General features: G+C 27.8%; 1 protein-coding gene across 1 annotated transcript in view; it reads left to right on the top strand.

Moving 5' to 3' along the window:
- The window catches only part of LOC142223481 (uncharacterized), a 525017-nt gene that overhangs the window by 43456 nt on the left and 457323 nt on the right, over window positions 1-24238 (top strand). The window contains exon 2 of the mRNA XM_075293366.1: window positions 16164-16271. Within this exon, the coding sequence (XP_075149481.1) occupies window positions 16164-16271 (108 nt within the window). The remainder of the gene's footprint in view (window positions 1-16163; window positions 16272-24238) is intronic.

Here is a 24238-nt window from a genome sequence, read left to right as displayed (position 1 = left end):
CCAATTGAAATGATTGTGTAGAAGCATGGTTCATAAAACCTCAAAAGGGAAATTAGTTTTTATCAATTAAGTGGTAAACTTTATGACTGCAGTTTCTATTTAGAATTTTTTGCTTCAAATTTTTTTTCACTATCCTAAGAAAGGAAAACTTAATGCCTTTATAATTGCCATAGAAAATCTAGAGCAGAAGAAAAAAACTACTAAACATGCATTTTAATGAGCATCACAAAGAACCAATTGGAAAAACAATTTGAGGACAAAACTTTTGCCAAGAAGAAAAAAACTTTTTAAGAGTCAATTAGTGCGACAAAATATTTTTGTTTGGAATTTTAATTCGATAATCAGAAAGTGCAAAAAAGTTTAAAACTAGAGTAAAAATATTTAGCCAGTATTTTTTTTTTTTTAATTATAATCGTCATTATGTTCAGAGGTCCTATCCAGATGTAATTCTAAATTTCAAATGAGAAGAGATATTGTCATAGGATTTCCAGTAGTTATTATTATATGATGAAAAAGACGAGGTCTTTTAATGGGTCATGTGGCACCGTTGCCAGAGTTCATAGAATTCTACCACAAATGGTAGATATTTTACTGCTTGGTAGATTGGTAGAATTCTTGATGGTTTTGCAATTATTCCTCTCTAGCTAAGAAGTACTTACACAATTTCTATACAAATAACCTTTTGAAGAAATTTTTTATAGAAATAAAATTGTGACAAAATTTTATATAGAAATAAAATTTTGACAAACTTTCTATAGAAATAAAATTTTGACAAAATTTTCTATAGAAATAAAATTTTGATAAAATTTTCTATAGAAATTACATTTTGATAAAATTTTATATAGAAATAAAATTTTGAATATAGAAATAAAACTTTCACAAAATTTTATATAGAAATAAAATTTTTAAATTTGGTACATTTTTGGTAAAATTTTCTTCAAAATTAGCAACCGTGGGCAGTGGTCGTCAGGGCTATGTTTTTGCCATGTGTCTGTCTGAGTGGTACTCCATTTCGCTCTCTTTAAAGTGTATAGTCTCCACTCGTTGCTCTATGAGCAAGAAGAAGAGAAACACATATATTGGTTAATTGAAATTTACCAAGGGAATCGAAAGAAATGAAGAAGACACGAGTGATACATTTCTTTCGATTCCCTTGGTAAATTTCTATTAACCAATATATGTGTTTCTCTTCTTCTTGCTCATAGAGCATCGAGTGGAGACTATACACTTTAAACAGAGCGAGTGAAAAAAGATCAAATTAGCGTTGCCAACGTTTGTCAAATTTTTATAATGTAACGATTGTTACCGGAACACACAGTAGCGTATATAAATCGCTGGTAAACATGCATGAAAATATTTTATTTAATGAAAATTCTGGAATTAATATGATAACATTTTAAAGTTTTGGCAAAAAAAAATTAATAACCATTTGTCCATACTGATAGTAAAAGTTTGGCCAATAACATTTAACTTTTTCCAGGGATTATGAATTATGACAGTGAAAACGAGTGAAAGAGTGAGAGAGAGGGAGGGAGAGAGTTTGTTTACTGTAAAAATGCTGACAACAAATGAGCAAAGGAATTTTATGAACATTTATTTTAAGTGCTGTTTTGTTTGAGGCATTTGTTTTCTGTTTTGTTTTATCTCTGTGGTGACCTACATTCACATGGTGTTCACACCTTTCAAAGCGGTTGGGATATTTATGAGATTTTTCTCCATCAGCATTTTTCGCACGCATTGTGTAACAAATTCAACAAACAAAAAAAAAACAGAAACTTTGCAAAAAACTAAATGAAGCCAAACAAAAACCAAGGCAATTTAACAACCCTGGAAAACCCAAAGCATACCCTAGTAACCTCTTAATCCTGGAACTAACCAGCAAAAAAACGGGAGGAATGCAATGAAATTAATTTCTGTGCGTGTTGTGGTTGTCATATTCGCCTCACCTTGCCAACACAAGCACACATAGGCTAAGTGGAAAAACTTTAATGAATTTCACTTTGTTGTTTTTCCAATGTTCTGCGAATAATTTTAAAAATATTTTCCCATTTAAATTTAAATATTGTCCATTCATTTATATGAGAGTTTTCTTAAATGGCACGTTCTGTTCTACAACAATTCATGGCTAGTTTATTTATTTTGTTTTAAAACTGTAGTGAGTGCGATAACAGTTTTTTTTTGTGCTACTGTGAATGATGCAAGGTGACTCTCAGTATGAGAGTTGATTAAAAACTGCACATTGGCAATTTCAGTTAAATGTATAAAATAATGAAAAAATACAAAGAAGTAAGCCTTTGATAAAATTTTCTATAAAAATAAAATTTTAAGAAAATTTTCTATAAAAATAAAATTTTAAGAAAATTTTCTATAGAAATAAAATGTTGACCAAATTTTCTATAGAAATAAAATTTTGAGAAATTTTTCTATGAAAATAAAATGTTTACAATATTTTTTTTTAGAAATAAAATTGTAACAAAATAAAAATTTGACAAAATTTTCTATAGAACTAATATTCTAAGAAAATTTCCTATAGAAATAAAATTTTTACAAAATTTTCTATAGAAATAAAATTTAGACAAAATTATCTATGGAAATAAAATTTTGACAAATTTTTCTATAGAAATAAAATTTAGACAAAATTATCTATGGAAATAAAATTTTGACAAAATTTTCTACAGAAATAAAATTTTGACGAAATTTTCTATAGAAATAAAATTTTGAGAAAATCTTCTATGGGAATAAAATATTGACAAAATTTTCTATAGGAATAAATTTTTGGCAAAAAACATCCACAGAAATAAAATTATGACACCATTTTCTATTGATATAAATTTTAGACAAAATTTTGTATAGAAATAAAATTGTGACAAAATTTTTACAATATTTTCTATAGATATAAAATTTTCTAAAAAAAATAAAATTTTGGCATAATTTTCTGAAGAAATAAAATGTTGACAAGATTTTCTATAGAAGTAAGATTTTGACAAAATTTTATATAAAAACAAGTATATACGGCCGTAAGTTCGGCCAGCCGAAGCTTATGTACCCTCCATCATGGATAGCGTAGAAACTTCATCTAAACACTGCCATCCACAATCGAATTACTTAAGTTGCGGTAACGCTTGCCGATGGCAAGGTATCTTAAAACCTCCAAACACCATCTTCTAAATTGTATGTAAGTCCATACGTGGTATATTTTGACAATGTTTTGTAAATAAATAAAATTTCGACAAAATTTTCAATAGAAATAATTTCTATAAAAATAAAATTTTGACAAAATTGTCTATAGAAATAAAATGTTGACAAAATTTTCTATAAAAATAAACATTTGACAATTTATTCCATAAAAAATTTTCTCTAGAAATAATATTTTTGATAAAATATTCTATAGAAATAAAATTTTGACAAATTTTTCTATAGAAATAAAATTTGTGACACAATATTCTATAGAAATAAAATTTTGCCAAAATTTTCTATAGAAATAATTCTAGAGAAAAAAAATGTTGACAAAATTTTCGATAGAAGTAAAATTTTGACAAAATTTTCTATCGAAATAAAATTTTACAAACTTTTTTATAGAAATAAAATTACGACAAAATTTTCTCTAGAAATAACATTTTTGACAAAATATTCTACAGAAATAAAATTTTGTCAAAATTTTCTATAGAAATAAAATTTTGAAAAAATTTTCTAAAGAAATAAAATTTTGGCAAAAATTTTCTCTAGAAATAAAATTTTTCCAAATTTTCTATAGAAATAAAATTTTGACAAAATTTTCTATAGAAATAAAAATCTGACAAATTTTTCTATATATTTTTATTTTATTTTCTCATATTTTTGGTAGATTAATTATGACTTGAGTGGCATCCGGACAATAGTGAGGCCTAAAGATATGCCATGAAAATTGGCTGTATTAAGTAAACCGACTACCCTAGTTTGCAGTTACATTTTACCTTCCTTGCATTGATTTATTTTTACAGAATAAAAAATATTCTGTACGCTTTCATTAGAGGGTATTTGTATTTTCAAATCCAAAGAAAATTGGCATTAGTTTTCAATTAATTTCTAGAATATCAAGCAATTGTAATTTAATTTTTTTTTCTACTTGGATATGGGCAATCAATGTGGCTAAAAGACCATCCTCTTTGCCAATGGATAACTTTCTACAATTTTATATTTAATATTCAAGGCTTTTGTATCAATAAATGCCAATTGAAATGATTGTGTAGAAGCATGGTTCATAAAACCTCAAAAGGGAAATTAGTTTTTATCAATTAAGTGGTAAACTTTATGACTGCAGTTTCTATTTAGAATTTTTTGCTTCAAATTTTTTTTCACTATCCTAAGAAAGGAAAACTTAATGCCTTTATAATTGCCATAGAAAATCTAGAGCAGAAGAAAAAAACTACTAAACATGCATTTTAATGAGCATCACAAAGAACCAATTGGAAAAACAATTTGAGGACAAAACTTTTGCCAAGAAGAAAAAAACTTTTTAAGAGTCAATTAGTGCGACAAAATATTTTTGTTTGGAATTTTAATTCGATAATCAGAAAGTGCAAAAAAGTTTAAAACTAGAGTAAAAATATTTAGCCAGTATTTTTTTTTTTTTAATTATAATCGTCATTATGTTCAGAGGTCCTATCCAGATGTAATTCTAAATTTCAAATGAGAAGAGATATTGTCATAGGATTTCCAGTAGTTATTATTATATGATGAAAAAGACGAGGTCTTTTAATGGGTCATGTGGCACCGTTGCCAGAGTTCATAGAATTCTACCACAAATGGTAGATATTTTACTGCTTGGTAGATTGGTAGAATTCTTGATGGTTTTGCAATTATTCCTCTCTAGCTAAGAAGTACTTACACAATTTCTATACAAATAACCTTTTGAAGAAATTTTTTATAGAAATAAAATTGTGACAAAATTTTATATAGAAATAAAATTTTGACAAACTTTCTATAGAAATAAAATTTTGACAAAATTTTCTATAGAAATAAAATTTTGATAAAATTTTCTATAGAAATTACATTTTGATAAAATTTTATATAGAAATAAAATTTTGAATATAGAAATAAAACTTTCACAAAATTTTATATAGAAATAAAATTTTTAAATTTGGTACATTTTTGGTAAAATTTTCTTCAAAATTAGCAACCGTGGGCAGTGGTCGTCAGGGCTATGTTTTTGCCATGTGTCTGTCTGAGTGGTACTCCATTTCGCTCTCTTTAAAGTGTATAGTCTCCACTCGTTGCTCTATGAGCAAGAAGAAGAGAAACACATATATTGGTTAATTGAAATTTACCAAGGGAATCGAAAGAAATGAAGAAGACACGAGTGATACATTTCTTTCGATTCCCTTGGTAAATTTCTATTAACCAATATATGTGTTTCTCTTCTTCTTGCTCATAGAGCATCGAGTGGAGACTATACACTTTAAACAGAGCGAGTGAAAAAAGATCAAATTAGCGTTGCCAACGTTTGTCAAATTTTTATAATGTAACGATTGTTACCGGAACACACAGTAGCGTATATAAATCGCTGGTAAACATGCATGAAAATATTTTATTTAATGAAAATTCTGGAATTAATATGATAACATTTTAAAGTTTTGGCAAAAAAAAATTAATAACCATTTGTCCATACTGATAGTAAAAGTTTGGCCAATAACATTTAACTTTTTCCAGGGATTATGAATTATGACAGTGAAAACGAGTGAAAGAGTGAGAGAGAGGGAGGGAGAGAGTTTGTTTACTGTAAAAATGCTGACAACAAATGAGCAAAGGAATTTTATGAACATTTATTTTAAGTGCTGTTTTGTTTGAGGCATTTGTTTTCTGTTTTGTTTTATCTCTGTGGTGACCTACATTCACATGGTGTTCACACCTTTCAAAGCGGTTGGGATATTTATGAGATTTTTCTCCATCAGCATTTTTCGCACGCATTGTGTAACAAATTCAACAAACAAAAAAAAAACAGAAACTTTGCAAAAAACTAAATGAAGCCAAACAAAAACCAAGGCAATTTAACAACCCTGGAAAACCCAAAGCATACCCTAGTAACCTCTTAATCCTGGAACTAACCAGCAAAAAAACGGGAGGAATGCAATGAAATTAATTTCTGTGCGTGTTGTGGTTGTCATATTCGCCTCACCTTGCCAACACAAGCACACATAGGCTAAGTGGAAAAACTTTAATGAATTTCACTTTGTTGTTTTTCCAATGTTCTGCGAATAATTTTAAAAATATTTTCCCATTTAAATTTAAATATTGTCCATTCATTTATATGAGAGTTTTCTTAAATGGCACGTTCTGTTCTACAACAATTCATGGCTAGTTTATTTATTTTGTTTTAAAACTGTAGTGAGTGCGATAACAGTTTTTTTTTTGTGCTACTGTGAATGATGCAAGGTGACTCTCAGTATGAGAGTTGATTAAAAACTGCACATTGGCAATTTCAGTTAAATGTATAAAATAATGAAAAAATACAAAGAAGTAAGCCTTTGATAAAATTTTCTATAAAAATAAAATTTTAAGAAAATTTTCTATAAAAATAAAATTTTAAGAAAATTTTCTATAGAAATAAAATGTTGACCAAATTTTCTATAGAAATAAAATTTTGAGAAATTTTTCTATGAAAATAAAATGTTTACAATATTTTTTTTTAGAAATAAAATTGTAACAAAATAAAAATTTGACAAAATTTTCTATAGAACTAATATTCTAAGAAAATTTCCTATAGAAATAAAATTTTTACAAAATTTTCTATAGAAATAAAATTTAGACAAAATTATCTATGGAAATAAAATTTTGACAAATTTTTCTATAGAAATAAAATTTAGACAAAATTATCTATGGAAATAAAATTTTGACAAAATTTTCTACAGAAATAAAATTTTGACGAAATTTTCTATAGAAATAAAATTTTGAGAAAATCTTCTATGGGAATAAAATATTGACAAAATTTTCTATAGGAATAAATTTTTGGCAAAAAACATCCACAGAAATAAAATTATGACACCATTTTCTATTGATATAAATTTTAGACAAAATTTTGTATAGAAATAAAATTGTGACAAAATTTTTACAATATTTTCTATAGATATAAAATTTTCTAAAAAAAATAAAATTTTGGCATAATTTTCTGAAGAAATAAAATGTTGACAAGATTTTCTATAGAAGTAAGATTTTGACAAAATTTTATATAAAAACAAGTATATACGGCCGTAAGTTCGGCCAGCCGAAGCTTATGTACCCTCCATCATGGATAGCGTAGAAACTTCATCTAAACACTGCCATCCACAATCGAATTACTTAAGTTGCGGTAACGCTTGCCGATGGCAAGGTATCTTAAAACCTCCAAACACCATCTTCTAAATTGTATGTAAGTCCATACGTGGTATATATTAAATCAAAAAAGATCGATCCAATACGTATATAATTCAGTTTGACAAAGTAGACATAAAATTTTGACAAAATTTTCTACAGAAATAAAATTTTAACAAAATTTTCTATAGAAATAAAATTTTCACAAAATTTTCTATAGAAATAAAAATTTTGACAAAATTTTCTATAGAAAGAAAAAATTTGACAAAAAATTCTACAGAAATAAAATTTTGACAAAATTTTCTATAGAAATAAAATTTTGGTAGATTATTTTTGGTTCTAGTGGCAACCATGATTATGAGCCGATATCGACCAATTTTTGTGTGATTGGACCAATTTTGGTATGGTTGTTAGCGACCATATACTAACACCACGTGCCTAATTTGAACCGGATCGGATGAATTTTGCTCCTCCAAGAGGCTCCGGAGGTCAAATCTGGAGAATGTTTTATATGGAGGCTATATATAATTATGGACCGATGTGGACCAATTTTTGCATGGTTGTTAGAGACCATATACCAACATCATGTACCAAATTTCAGCCGGATCGGATGAAATTTTCTTCTCTTTGAGGCTCCGCAAGCCAAATCTGGGGATCGGTTTATATGGAGGCTATATATAATTATGAACCGCTGTGGACCAATTTTTGCATGGTTGTTAGAGACCATATACCAACACCATATACCAAATTTCAGCCGGATCGGATGAAATTTGGTTCTCTTTTGGGCTCCGCAAGCCAAATCTGGAGATTGGTTTATATGGGGGCTATATATAATTATGGACCGATGTGGACCAATTTTTGCATGGTTGTTAGAGACCATATTCCAACACCATATACCAAATTTCAGCCGGATCGGATGAAATATGCTTCTGTTAGAGGCTCCACAAGCCAAATCGGAGGGTCCCTTTATATGGGGGCTATACGTAAAAGTGGACCGATATGGCCCATTTTCAATACCATCCGACCTACATCAATAACAACTACTTGTGCCAAGTTTCAAGTCGATAGCTTGTTTCATTCGGAAGTTAGCGTGATTTCAACAGACGGACGGACGGACGGAAGGACGGTCGGACGGACATGCTTAGATCGACTCGGAATTTCACCACGACCCAGAATATATATTATGGGGTCTTAGAGCAAAATTTCGATGTGTTACAAACGGAATGACAAAGTTAATATACCCCCATCCTATGATGGAGGGTATAATAAAACATTAACAAAATTTTCTACATATAAATGCTGACAAAATTTTCTATAGAATTAAATTTTTAGAAAATTTTCTATAGAAATAAAATTTTCCGAAAATTGTATATAGAAATCAAATTTTCAGAAAATTTTCTATAGAAATCAAATTTTCAGAAAATTTTCTATAGAAATAAAAAAAAATTGGAGAAAACATTTTATAGAAATAAATTGGTGATTAAATATTTTATATAAATAAAATTTTGACAAAGTATTCTAAATAAATAAAATGTTGACAAAATTTTCTGCAGAAATAAAATTTTGAATAAAATTTTGGAAACTTTTATTTGTAGATTTATTTTTATACCCTGCGTCACATTGTGGAACAGGGTATTATAAGTTAGTGCATATGTTTGCAACACCCAGAAGGATACGAGATAGTCACATGGTGTCTTTGGCAAAAATGCTCAGGGTGGGCTCCTGAATCGATACAGCAATGTCCGTCTGTCTGTGAACACATTTTTGTAATCAAAGTCTAGGTCGCAGTTTTAGTCCAATCGACTTCAAATTTGGCACAAGTATATGTTTTGGCTCAGAAAAGAACCATATTGATTTTTGGAAGAAATCGGTTCAGATTTAGATATAGCTCCCATATATATATATATATTTCGCCCGATATGGACTTATATGGCCCCAGAAGCCAGAGTTTTACCCTAATTTGCTTAAAATTTTGCACAAGAAGAACAATTAGTACTATAGTCAAGTGTGCCAAATTTGATTGAAATCGGTTCAGATTTAGATATAGCTCCCATATATATCGTTCGCCCGATATGGACTTATATTGCCCCAGAAGCCAGAGTTTTACCCCAATTTGGTTGAAATTTTGCACAGGGAATAGAATTAGCATTGTTGCTATGCGTGCCAAATTTGGTTGAAATCGGTTCAGATTTAGATATAGCTCCCTTATATAGCTTTCGCCCGATTTACACTCATATGACCACAGAGGCCAATTTTTTCCTCCGATTTAGTTGAAATTTTGCACAGGGAGTAGAATTAGCATTGTAGCTATGCGTGCCAAATTTGGTTGAGATCGGTTCAGATTTAGATATATCTCCCATATATAGCTTTCGCCCGATTTCCACTCATATGACCACAGAGGCCAATTTTTAACTCCGATTTAGTTGAAATTTTGCACAGAGAGTAGAATTAGCATTGTTGCTATGCGTGCCAAATTTGGTTGAGATCGGTTCAGATTTAGATATATCTCCCATATATATGTTTTTCTGATTTCGACAAAAATGGTCAAAATACCAACACTTTCCTTGTAAAATCGCCACTGCTTAGTCGAAAAGTTGTAAAAATGACTCTAATTTTCCTAAACTTCTAATACATATATACCGAGCGATAAATCATAAATAAACTTTTGCGAAGTTTCCTTAAAATTGCTTCAGATTTAAATGTTTCCCATATTTATACCCTGCGCCACACTGTGGAACATTGTGTTCCACCCTAGTGCATTAGCCGACTTAAATTTTGAGTCTATAGATTTTTTAGAAGTGTATCAAATTCTGTCTAGATCGCGAGATATTTAAATGTATGTATTTGGGACAAACCTTTATATATAGCCCCCCCAACACATTTGACGGATGTGATATGGTATCGAAAATTTAGATCTACAGAGTGGTGCAGGGTATAATATAGTCGGCCCCGCCCGACTTTAGACTTTCCTTACTTGTTTTTACTAACATTGTGTTCCACCCTAGTGCATTAGCCGACGTAAATTTTGAGTCTATAGATTTTGTAGAAGTCTATCAAATTCTGTCCAGATCGCATGATATTTAAATGTATTTATTTGGGACAAACCTTTATATATAGCCCCCAACATATTTGACGGATGTGATATGGTATCGAAAATTTAGATCTACAACGTGGTGCAGGGTATAATATAGTCGGCCCGTCCGACTTTAGACTTTCCTTACTTGTTATTATTATTTTTTTATTTATGGAATTTTTCAAAATTTTATATTTTTTACTATCTCCCTCTCTCTTTAGTAGAAAAACTTTTTCCCTTTAATTCATTTAAAATTGGCATTAAACACCTTATGAAAATTTAACTTTTATTCTCCTGCTATTTTTGGCTTTAGTTTGCTTCAAAATACCATATTGCATATCAAAAAGATTAAAGCTAAGAGATGTCGGCAAAGAACTATAATTAATACTCTTTAGATGTAGGAGTAGACATGGCTGCAAAAAAAGGATTAAATCAAAAAGTCCAATGTCCTCTACCCAGGTGGTTATTCATTAATTAAAATTTCATTCTTTGAGTTAATGAAGACAACTTTAATGAGATAAGAAGTAATGGGTTACTAAATGATAAGAGTTCAAATCTCCCTCTCTTTCTCTCTCACACACTCTTTGATAGATATAAAATTTCCAACTGTTCTTTTATGTTTTCCTGGATTTATTTTCCTTAACAAAATGTGAATCTCTCTACGTTAAATCTCAGAAAATATGCTCAGGGAGAATGCTTTTTTATGCTCTTAAATCGAAAAAAGACAAACTCTAGTTTTAGATAAAATCAGTATGGGTGTGGGATTTTTGTTAAATATGATGGTAATTTTGTTTAGGGTGCAAGCAAATTCCATACATCAAGTGTATGTAATAACCAGACCACCCTAGTATACTGTATAATGCCATTGACTTCTTTTATGTGTTACGCATAGAACCACCCCATCACTTTTAATGCCCTTCAACTCAAATTTGTCAAGATTCGTGTCAAGTGAAATCTTCTACCTTTATAAGACCAGGGTAAAATCTCTGGGGAACAGTAGTGTATGGTTTTGTGGTCTATGAGTAAGGCTGTGTTGTTGTTGTTGTTTTTTTTTTGCATCATAAGAGAATATCCAGTTATCACTCTGTATTCCATGTCAACAACGTCTGGGTAGTTATTTTGCCTTTTCGCTTCAAGTTTCGTCTTTAATGCATCAGTGCACTTGGACGTATGAGCCTATAGATATGAGAGCAAAATTCTATGCTGGCAATATTGGAAGGCCTTAAAGAAAAACGACTTATGGGATAAAAACATGAATGGAAGAAAAGAACAATTAGGAAAAGGATTAAGATTTTTATAAAAAATCACTATTTATACCCTGCGCTACCCGAGGCAGAGCGTATTATAACTTAGTGCATATAAGACGTAATAGACACATGGTGTCTTTGGCTATAATGCTTAGGGCCGGCCTCTGAATCAATTTAGCCATGTTCATCTGCCTGTAAACACATTTTGGTGATCAAATTCTAGGTCGCAGTTTTATTCCCATAGATTTCCAGTTTGGCAGATGTAGATGTAGCTCCAGCCTTTAACTTTCGCCCCATATGCACTTATATGGCCCAGAAGCTGAAATTTTGCTTCAAACAAAATTTTGTCACAATTTTATTTCTATAGCAAATTTTGTCAAAATTTTATTTCTATAAAAAATTTTGTAAAAATTATTATTCTATAGAAAATTTTGTCAAAATTTTATTGCTTTTATAGAAAATTTTGTCAAAATTGTATTTCTATAAAAATTTTTGTCCCAAATTTATTTCTATAGAAAATTTTCTCAAAACGTTATTTCTGAGAAATTTTTGTCAAACTTTTATTTCTATAGAAAATTTTGTCAATATTTTATTACTAAAGCAAATTTCAAAATTTCATTTCTATAGAAAATTTTGTCAAAAATTTATTTCTACTTCTAAATTTTGTCACAAAATATTTATCAATAGAAAATTTTGTCCAAATTTTATTTCTATAGAAAATTTTCTCAAAATTTTATTTCTTAAGAAATTTTTGTCTTACTTTTATTTCTATAGAAAATGTTGTCAAACTTTTATTTTTATATAAAATTTGGTCAAAATTTTCTTTATAGAAATTATTTGAAAATTTTGTTTATATAGAAAATTTTCTCAAAATTTTATTTGCATAACAAATTTTGTTAAAATTTTATTTCTATAGAAAATTGTGTCAACATTTCTATAGAAAATGGCGTCATAATTAAATTTCAATAGAAAATTTTCTCAAAATTTTATATAAAATGTGGTCAAAATTTTATTTATAGAAATTATTTGAAAATTTTGTTTATATAGAAAATTTTCTCAAAATTTTATTTGCATAACAAATTTTGTTAAAATTTTATTTCTATAGAAAATTTTGTCAACATTTTATTTCTATAGAAAAGTTTGTCATAATTTAATTTCTATAGAAAATTTTCTCAAATTTTTATTTCTATAGAAAATGTAGTCAAAATTGTATTTCTATAGAAAATTTTGGCATAATTTTATTTCTATCGAATATTTTGTTAAACTTTTATTTTTATAGAAAATTTTGTCAAAATTTTATATCTATAGAATTTTTTTTTTGCATAAGAACTTTTGTTAAAATTTTATTTTTATAAAAAATTTCCCCAAAATTTTATTTGCATAGCAATTTTTGTTAAAATTTTATTTCTACAGAAAATTTTGTAAAACTTTTATTTTTATATAAAATTGGTCAAAATTTTATTTAATAAAAATTTTTGGAAATTTTTGTTTTTATAGAAAATTTTTTCAAAATTTTATTTGCACAAAAAATTTTGTTAAAATTTTATTTCTCTAGAAAATTTTGTCATAATTTAATTTCTATAGAAAATTTTCTCAAAATTTTATTTTTGAAGAAATTTTTGTCAAACTTTTATTTCTATAGAAAATTTTGTTAAACTTTTATTTTGATTAAAATTTGGTCAAAATTTCATTTATATAAATTTTTTGAAAATTTTATTTCTATAGAAAATTTTCTCAAAATTTTATTTGCATAACAAATTTTGTTAAAATTTTATTTCTATAGAAAATTTTCTCAAAATTTTATTTCTAAAGGAAATTTTGTCATAATTTAATTTCTATATAAAATTTTAGCAAAATTTTATTTTTATAGAATTCTTGTGCCACAGTTTTTTTTTCTATAGATAATTTTGTAAAAATTGTATTTCTATAAAAAATGTTATCAAAATTTTATTTCTATAGAACATTTTCTCAACATTTTGTTTGCATAACAACTTTTTTCATTTTTATTTGCATATCAATTTTTGTTAAAATTTTATTTCTATAGAAAATTTTGTAAAACTTTTATTTTTATATAAAATTGGTCAAAATTTTATTTAATAAAAATTTTTGGAAATTTTTGTTTTTATAGAAAATTTTTTTCAAAATTTTATTTGCACAACAAATTTTGTTAAAATTTTATTTCTCTAGAAAATTTTGTCATAATTTAATTTCTATAGAAAATTTTCACAAAATTTTATTTTTGAAGAAATTTTTGTCAAACTTTTATTTCTATAGAAAATTTTGTTAAACTTTTATTTTGATTAAAATTTGGTCAAAATTTCATTTATATATTTTTTTTTGAAATTTTATTTCTATAGAAAATTTTCTCAAAATTTTATTTGCATAACAAATTTTGTTAAAATTTTATTTCTATAGAAAATTTTCTCAAAATTTTATCTCTATAGGAAATTTTGTCATAATTTAATTTCTATATAAAATTTTGGCAACATTTTATTTTTATAGAATTTTTGTGCCACAGTTTTTTTTTATAGATAATTTTGTAAAAATTGTACTTCTATAAAAATTTTATCAACATTTTATTTCTATAGAACATTTTCTCAACATTTTGTTTGCATAACAACTTTTTTCAAAATTTTATTTCTATAGAGAATTTTCTCATTTCTATAGAAAAATTTTCTCAAAATTTTATTTCTATAAAAAAAATTTTGTCAAAATTTTATTTCTATAAAAAATTTTGTCAATATTTTATTTCTATAAAAAAAATTTGTCAAAATTTTATTCCTATAGAAAATTTTCTCAAAATTTTATTTGCATAACAAATTTTGTCCAAATTTTAATTCTATAGAAAATTTTTCAAAATTTTATTTCTATAGAAAATTTTTCAAAATTTTATTTCTATAGAAAATTTTTCAAAATTTTATTTCTATAGAAAATTTTGTCAAAAATTTATTTCTATAGAAAAATTTGTTAAAATTTTATTTCTATAGAAAATTGTGTCGAAATTTTATTTCTATAGAAAATTTAATCAAAATTTTATTTTTATAGAAAAATTTTTCAAAATTTTATTCCTATAGAAAAGTTTGCCAAATTTTATTTCTATAGAACATTTTGTCAAAGCTAAGGCCTTACATTTTTTGCTCTCCACTCGGCCTATATAATGTTCCCTCTCTTCTTCGTCTCATGAGAAACAAAATTGTCTTGATGCAAGTGAGCTAGAAGTTGATGTTGTGTTGTCAGGTGTTAAAAGTAATTATCATTAATCGGCATTAAATTCTTGAGCTTGATAATCCTATTCATGCCCACTCCCCCACCTCCGCCACCTTTCCTAAGAGTTTTGTGTGGATATTAAAACCAAAGTCGTGAGGGGAAAAAATTAAAGTCATTAGGTTGAGTTAAAGTAAAGACGTGGTAAGATTCTGGTGCCAAGATAAATAGCAGCTAATTTTGTATTTGTGAAGGGAGTTATCTCACTTCAGCATCGCATAGCACGAGTTGTAGTTCTACCTGGCAACCCATCATCCATGTAGGCATTAGAGGTGTGCACGTGAGTAATAGTTTACTCACGCTCACGCACACTCACGACAGCAAAATCATACTCACGCACACTCACGCACGATATTTTTTGGTAGGACTCACGCTCACGCACACTCACGAAAAGAAAATTTGTATTCACGCACACTCACGCACGAAAACGTCGTGACTGACAAAAAATACCGTGACTCACGAAAAATACCGTGAATCACGAAAAATACCGTGACTCACGAATAATTTTATGATTAATTTACCTTACCGAAGTGTCTGAAAACATGAGCATTATTAAATCGAGAGTGTTATTAAACTCTTAACATCGCAGGTGTCACTAGAATTGTAATTGATTTTAACTCTTAAGCGTTTTATGGTGGTGAGCAGGAATATTGTCGTGAGTGTAATTCATTACTCACGCACACTCACGAAGATATTATTTTCGTGACTCACGCTCACGCACGACATTTTGGTTTGTTAATCACGCTCACGCACACTCACGCTGTTGTCATGAGCGTGACTCACGACTCACGCACGAATCACGAAAATTTTCGTGAGTCACGACAATTTCGTGTCACGTGCACACCTCTAGTAGGCATGTCCTTGCGTCCATTAGAAAGCCTATGCTATGCCATAACAAGGGTGTGGAAGTGAGCGGGGGGAGGAGGAGGGGATAGGTGCCTTATTATATATGCCTTAAGGGGCCTCATTAACATTAATTTACCTTAACTAAGTTCAAGGTTTGCCTAGTCTTACTTATACGTTTATAATTTTCCGCAATTTCTTTTATGTTTTCTTTTTTGTTTCTCTCCACATTTTCCACACCGCGATGAAAAATATGTGAATATTTTTTGCCATGGTAAATTTTCCATTGATGTATATTTAATGATGTTTATTATTGACATTGCCTATTTAACGATTCCAAATAATTTTTCTTTATTTTCGCATAAATTGCTAGTAATTTATTTGTTTGTGTGTTCGTTGTTTCTTTGCAGTTCATATTATTGTTCCTGCTTCCCTGGATTCAGTGGCCAGGATTGTGGTCGTGGTCCTTTGTGTGAAGATCCTCATACGAATATTTGTCAAAATGGTGGAACATGCAAGTAAGTATAATTAACTAAGAATTACAAAAAGGCTTTAAAAAGTTTAGGCTGAATTTGTATGTAATGCCTCAATACTGGGGAACATTACAACACGTTTTCAGTGATTATATTTCCATAGTTAACGAATTTTGAAGAGAATTTGGAATGGTTCCTATTTTCTTCGTATATTCTTCATTTAGGGAACTGTCAATTTATTATTTATTTAGTTACTTATGTATATTCCTTCCCTTGGTGCAGTATTCAGGGCTTGCGTTTCGGCCATTCTCTCTCTTGAGAAATATTGGACACCATGTTCCCCCAACTCCTTGTTTGTCTTTGATCTCTTCCTATAGACTCGGTGGCTGTTTGATTTTTCGAATTGCATCGTCTCAACTCCTGTGTATACCATCTTGAGAACGACATCTCTGCCTCTCTTTTTTCTTCGATTCCTTTTTCTATCACTTTGAAAAAGACATTTCTGATATCTCTAAGACAAAATGTAGGCAATGCACAAGGAAAACTGTCCACTTTGAAACTTCTAACCTAAAGTGCAACATATAGCATTGGATTTATCTCTCTCTCTTTCTTGAGAGTATATCAGTGATGGGCAAAGACGTTTTCTTTGTGCAATTCATGGGGAGTATGATATTGTTATTAGTTATGCAGGTATCTTTAAATAGGAAAAATAAAAAACTCTTCAATTCCTTTCTTCAGAAAGTTAATGAAACTAGAATAAAATGAAATTAGAAAACTTTATATCGAAGTAAACTTCGCTTTTCCTTAATTTCAAATTTAGTTAAATACTGTTGAAGTACATGTAGAGAGCAAATATATGAACTCGCACACAAACAAAAATTCTCTCTGCCCATCCCTGGAGTATATATTGAAAATTATTTGCTTAGACAAATCGGTTGTGTTATTTCCGACAAATCATCAATACATGGGTCTATATGAAAACTCAACCCAAGCATTTCTCACAATCTTAGCATATGCTCGCTTACACTCTTTACCCACGAATGGGTAAAGACATGTCCATGTGTGAAAAATACTAGAGAGTCCAATCTTAAATACTTTCAGATCAAATGCTTTGAAAAATGATTTCCTTTCAGGCCTATTAAAATTTATCATTCTCCCTATGAATTTCTAAAAATTTATCGTGAAATCATGGGAAATATACGCGAGATAATCTTGTGTGGCATATCGAACATTGAGTTTGTGCTCTTGCTTAGCAAGAGAACGTTTTGGAGCCTGAGAGTGATATGTATCTTTGTCCATCACTAAAGTCGATTATAACAATATGCCAAATATTTGAGAGTAGTGTTGATATGGTACTACTTTTCAAAAAGTTCCCTTGCTAAGGAAGACCACAAAATCAATGTGTGATATCTCGCTCGGGTTTCCCATGATTTCATGAGACATTTTTAGAACTTCATACAGAAATTAAAAGAAATCTTAAAACGCACACAAACACAACTTTCTCTCTACCCATCCCATTTATACATAGAATAGTTAAATCTAGTCGCGACATACAGAAAGCACTAATGGGACATATATGGACTCCAGGGCTGCCAATTTTGCCGATTTATCGGCATTTTGACGATTTTTTACTCAAAAAATAGCAAATGCAGATTTTCCGATTTTTGCTCTAAAAATGACGATATTAGCTCCGTTCAAAAATTTTGATTGGAAACAGTTCGTTTACACGTTTAGAGCCAGCAAAAGAGAGAACGCATTTGACAGTTGTCAGAAAGAGAAACTGCAAGTTTTAGATTAGATTTCATACACACCCAGAGAAGCAATACGATCACCTCAAACATATTTCAAGAGCAAAATGTTATTTTTGAACGGTGAACATGGAATATGTTTGCCTCAAAAATGTTATTTGCTCGAGAATTATGTATCTGATTTCGGCACCCATGTATATGTTTGCGGAGAAAAGAACATTTTAGTGACAAAAAGGTTCCATGTTCACCGTCCAAAAATAACACTTTGCTCCTGAAACATGTTTGGGATGATCATATTCCTTCTCTGCGTGCATGTAGGAGCCATACCTCATTTTACATCTACAGTATTAGTATAACGGATGCCACTCGGACCAAAAATATTCCACCAAAATTTGAAGAAAATTTTACAAAAAATCTAACAAATTAAAAAAAATATTTTTAAATTGTTGATCAAATTTTTGTGGTAAGTATATATCAAAATATTGTTTTATTCAAAAGAAACGTTTTATATAGAATTTATAGAAATTTTTTGCTAAAATTTTATTTCTAAGAAAAAGTTGTCAAAATTTTATTTCTATAGAAAATTTTGTCAAAAGCTTTTTTTCTATAGAAAATTTTGTCAAAAGCCTTTTTTCTATAGAAATTTTTTTCAAAATTTTATGTCTATTGAAAATTTTGTCAACATTTTATTTCTGTAGAAAATTTTGTCAATATTTTATTTCTATAGAAAATTTTGTCAAAATTTTATTTCTCTAGAAAATTTTGTCTAATTTTTATTTCTATAGAAAATTTTGTCAAAATATTATTTCCATAAAAATTTTTGTCAAAAGCTTTTTTCCTATAGAAAATTTTGTCAAAATTTCATTCCTGTAGAAAACTTTGTCAAAATTTTATTTCTATAGAAAACTTTGTCAAAAATTTATTTCTATAAAATATTTTCTCAACGTTTTATTTCTATAGAAAATTTTGTCAAATTTTTATTTCTATAGAAAATTTTGTCAAAATTTTATATCTAAAGAAAATTTTGTCACAATTTAATTTCTATAGAAAATTTTGTCAAATTTTTATTTCTATAGAAAATTTTGTCAAAATTTTATTTCTCTAGAAATTTTTTTCAAATTTTTATTTCTATAGAAAATTTTGTCAAAATGTTATTTCTATAAAAATTTTTGTCAAAAGCTTTTTTTCTATAGAAAATTTTGTCAAAATTTTATTTCTATAGAAAATTTTGTCAAAATTTTATTTCTATAGAAAATTTCGTCAAAATTTTATATCTAAAGAAAAATTTGTAACAATTTTATTTCTATAGAAAATTTTGTCAAATTTTTATTTCTATAGAAAATTTTGTCAAAATTTTATTTCTCTAGAAAATTTTGTCTAATTTTTATTTCTATAGAAAATTTTGTCAAAATATTATTTCTATAAAAATTTTTGTCAAAAGCTTTTTTCCTATAGAAAATTTTGTCAAAATTTCATTCCTGTAGAAAACTTTGTCAAAATTTTATTTCTATTGAAAACTTTGTCAAAAGTTTATTTCTATAAAATATTTTCTCAACATTTTATTTCTATAGAAAATTTTGTCAAATTTTTATTTCAATAGAAAATTGTGTCATAATTTTTGTTTCTATAGAAAATTTTGTCAAAATTTTATTTCTAAAAAATTATTGTCAAAAGCTTTTTTTCTATAGAAAATTTTGTCAAAATTTTATTTCTATAGAAAATTTTGTCAAAATTTTATTTCTATAGAAAATTTCGTCAAAATTTTATATCTAAAGAAAATTTTGTCACCCTTTTATTTCTATATAAAATTTTGTCAAAATTTTATTTCTATTGAAAATTTTGTCACAATTTTATTTCTATAGAAAATTTTGTCAAATTTTTATTTCTATAGAAAATTTTGTCAAAATTTTATTTCTATAGAAAATTTTGTCAAAATCTTATTTCTATAAAAATTTTTGTCAAAAGCTTTTTTTCTATAGAAAATGTTGTCAAAATTTTATTTCTATAGAAAATTTTGTCAAAATTTTATTTCTATAGAAAATTTCGTCAAAATTTTATATCTAAAGAAAATTTTGTCACCCTTTTATTTCTATATAAAATTTTGTCAAATTTTTATTTGTATAGAAGATTTTGTCAAAATTTTATTTCTATAGAAAATTTTGTCAAAATTTTACTTCTACAGAACTTTTTTGCAAAAGTGTATTACAATAGAACACTTTTGTAAAATTGTGTTTCTATAGAACATTTTTGCAAAATTTTATCTCTATAGAATATTTTGTCAAAATTTTATTTCTATAGAAAATGTTGTCAAAATTGTATTTCTATTGAAAATTTTCTCAAAATTTTATTTCTATAGAAAATTTTGTCACAATTTTATTTCTATTGAACATTTTGTCACAATTTTATTTCTATAGAAAAGGTTGTCAAATTTTTATTTCTATAGAAAATTTTGTCAACATTTTATTTCAATAGAATATTTTGTCAAAATTGTATTTCTATAGAAAATTTTATCAAAATTTCATTTCTATAGACAATTTTGTTAAAATTTTCTTTCTGTAGAAAATATTGTTAAAATGTTATTTCTATAGAAAATTTTTTAAAAATTTTAGTTCTATAGAAAATTTAATTCTATAGAAAATTTTATTTCTATAAAAAATATTGTCAAAATTTTATTTCTATAGAAAATTTTGTCACTTGTACGCTTCATTAGGGGCGATAACCTTTAGAACCAAGCAAATTTTTTTCTTAGTGCATGCTTCTATATTAAATTCCTTCTAAATCTAAATTGTCTTTTATCACCCATAAATTTCTTTAATTTCCAATGAAAAAACACAAGCCATTTTCTGGGCAAGCAAATGCAAATCAAAATTCTTGGCCAAGAATTTTAAATCTCCATGGAAATATTAACGAAATAGTAGGCACAGATGTTGCCTGTTAAGAATTTTGAGTGATATCATATCGATTTTTCATTTTGTGATTTTTGTCTTTTTTGCTCCTGGGGGCAGAAAACAACTATAGTGCTAACAAGCTTTTGCTCATAAATGGCCAAAAAAAAAAATCGAAATTCTCAGAGAAGGACAAAAGCCAAGGCAGAAAAAAATCAAATTTATGTCTGCAACCAATACGGCCAAGGCCTTTGTTTGATTTCAATTTTTTTTCTTTATTTATATTTTTTTGTTTCTCTTCGGTAGCCATAATACTCCAGAGGTCACTGGATCTGACATCCTTGGGTAATTTGATTTGTGTGCATAATAAACTTAAATTACTTTTTGCCGTGATATGATTCCATAGTAACGTCCCTACTGTTTATCTTAACAGGATTGGCAATACAGAGGAGGATAGAGATGGGCTCTTTAGTGTGAACTCCTACTTATTGATTTTTGTCATACAGGTTGACAGCAAAGCAAGAGAAAAAACGAAAACTGTCAAATTACCGATAAAACGATGTCAAATCATTTGAGAATAAAACCAACAAAAGGCGTATACCACAAGAGACAAAGAGGGCCAAAAAGCAATTGAGAAGATATCCAAGCGCACAAAAAATATCCTCACTGTTCTACCTGTATATCGATGGCGAACATTCGGTTTCTTTCACATTTTTTTTTAATGCCCACAATAAAGAACTTTGTCGTTTGCCATGTCTTCTTCTTTTTCCTTAGATTCAAATATAACCCAAGGGAATATTTTTCAATGTGTTAGTGTATATGAGTGTGTCAGCTAATGTTAATCGTGGGACACCTTTCTCATAGGCCTTCAAACATTTCTCCTAGGTTGGCATTAAGAGAATTGGGTTGTTATCATAACTATCTGTCATAGGCTTTGACAGCTAAACTTCCACATTATATGTTAAAGTCACCTCTCTACCACTAACCAGTCTCTAGTATGGGAGAGTGGTTTTCAAACTGTAAGTGATAAAGGTTTTGTTGTACATACATAATCAACAACTTGTCGAAAAAATATGTTTTAGCAGCCCAATATGGTAACAAAAACACAAATGGGAAACAAAAATTCTTCCTTGTACACTTTAATCATTTCCTGGTATTATGATTACCTTTGTCAGATTTTGTTAAATGATTAGGGTCTATATTGATATACAATTTATTTATTGACTTTTTTAAGTCTATAACTTACCAAAATATTAATATCGGTTAAATGTTATCTACCTTTATCAAAAATCACTGTTGACGGGTTGTCAACCTAAATAAAAAAATGAACCACATGAATTTGGTGGAGAAACTGTTGCCTTTATAATTCCCCGAAATAAACAACGAAAAGTGATGTTTAAAAAAATCCTGATTCAATAAAATTAAAACGAAATGTAAAAGTTTTTGATGGCCCCCTACTCTCCATACCCATAGATTTGATACACGAAAGAAGAAAAATATTGAACTAAACTAATATTGAAAATTTAGGAAGCAAAATTTACGCCATATTAATATACGATTATAATATGATATATACAAGAGTATTAATAGGGTTCTATATTTTTTGGTTTACATATTATGGGGGATACCTACAAGGTCCTTGATTTCAAGATATTGCAAATCGCTTTAATTTTTTTTAATTAGATAAAATTTTAATGAAGAAATTTGCGTTGTTTGTTAGTCTGTCTATTGTTTCTGTTGGTCAAGGTTGTTTACGTGTGTGTTTAGTTTCTGTATGCATAGCGAAATAGTTTGATAGCCATTAGAAAAGCATTTAAACTTTAAATGCTCTTTAAATCTAGAGAGTGAGCTAAAGCAATGAGAGTAATTGGAATGGATTTTGTATGCACATGATAATTTATGTGTTGATGAGGTGGGGGTGAGACGTTTGGTTGCTTGTTCCTTGTGAGTATTTTGTGTTTGACTTTTGTTATGCTGCCAAGGCGAAAAGACTTTGATAGGAGAGCATTCAAAGAGCGAGAGTGAGCTAAAGCAATGACGCATTGTTGAGGATCAATGTTGAAACAATCAGTTAGTCGGCAGTGATGCCAAGTTGGAGCTTATAGTAGCAAATTTAAGGAATTTTAATTTCAAAAAGCATTTGATAGCCATCAAAGCAAGAGAGTGAACTAAAGCAATGAGAGTACGCATTGTTGAGGATGAGTGTTAAAACAATCATTCGGCTGCCAATTTTGCCGATTTATGGGTATTTTGACGATATTTTACTTAATAAATAGCAAACGCCGATTTTCCGATTTTTGACCCAAAATGACGATATTAGCTCCAATCAAAACTTTTGATTAGAAACAGTTCGTTTACACGTTTAGAGCCAGCAAAAGAGAGAATGCATTTGACAGTTGTCAGATAGGGAAATTGGAGATTTTTGCTAGAGATTTCATACATGTAGGAGCTATATATATTTTTTTTACATATACAGTATAAGTATCACGGTTACCACTCGTGTCAAAAATAATTCACTAACATTTGAAGAAAATTTTACAAAAAATCTACCAGAATTAAACAAAAAATATTTTGAAATTGTTGATCAAATTTTTGTGGTTAGTATATACAAAAATATTGTTGTATTGGAAAGAAATCTTTTATATTGAATTTATAGAATATTAAAAAAAAAAAATTTACAGAAAAAGTTGGCAAACTTGTATTTTTGTAGAAAATTTTCTGAAAATTTTATTTCTTTAAAAAATGTTGTCAAATTTTATTTCTATAGAAAATTTTGTCCGAATTTTATTTTTATAGAAAAATTTCTCAAAAGAAAGAAATCTTTTATATTGAATTTATAGAATATTAAAAAAAAAAAAAAAATTACAGAAAAAGTTGGCAAACTTGTATTTTTGAAGAAAATTTTCTGAAAATTTTATTTCTTTAAAAAATGTTGTCAAATTTTATTTCTATAGAAAATTTTGTCCGAATTTTATTTTTATAGAAAAATTTCTCAAAATTTTATTTTTATAGAAAATTTTGTCAGAATTTTATTTCCATAGAAAAATGTGTCTAAGTTTTATTTCTATAGAACATTTTGTTAAAATTTTATTTCTATAGAAAATTTTGTGAAGATTTTATTTCTATAGAAAATTTTGTGAACATTTTATTTCTATATAAAATTTTGTCAAAATTTTATTTCTATAGAAAATTTTGCCAAAATTTTATGTCAATAGAAAATTTGGTCAAAATTTTATTTCTATTGAAAATTTTGTCAACATTTTATGTCAATAGAAAATTTGTCAAAATTTTATTTCTATAGAAAAGTTTGTCGACATTTTGTTTTTATAGAAAACATTTGTTAAAATTTTATTTCCATAGAAAATTTTTATCAAAATTT

This window comes from Haematobia irritans, chromosome 2, assembly GCF_050003625.1.
Source record: "Haematobia irritans isolate KBUSLIRL chromosome 2, ASM5000362v1, whole genome shotgun sequence".
NCBI classification, from domain to species: Eukaryota; Metazoa; Arthropoda; class Insecta; order Diptera; family Muscidae; genus Haematobia; species Haematobia irritans.
The sequence above is the reverse complement of the archived record's forward strand: the minus strand, read 5'-3'. Positions and strand labels throughout refer to the sequence as shown.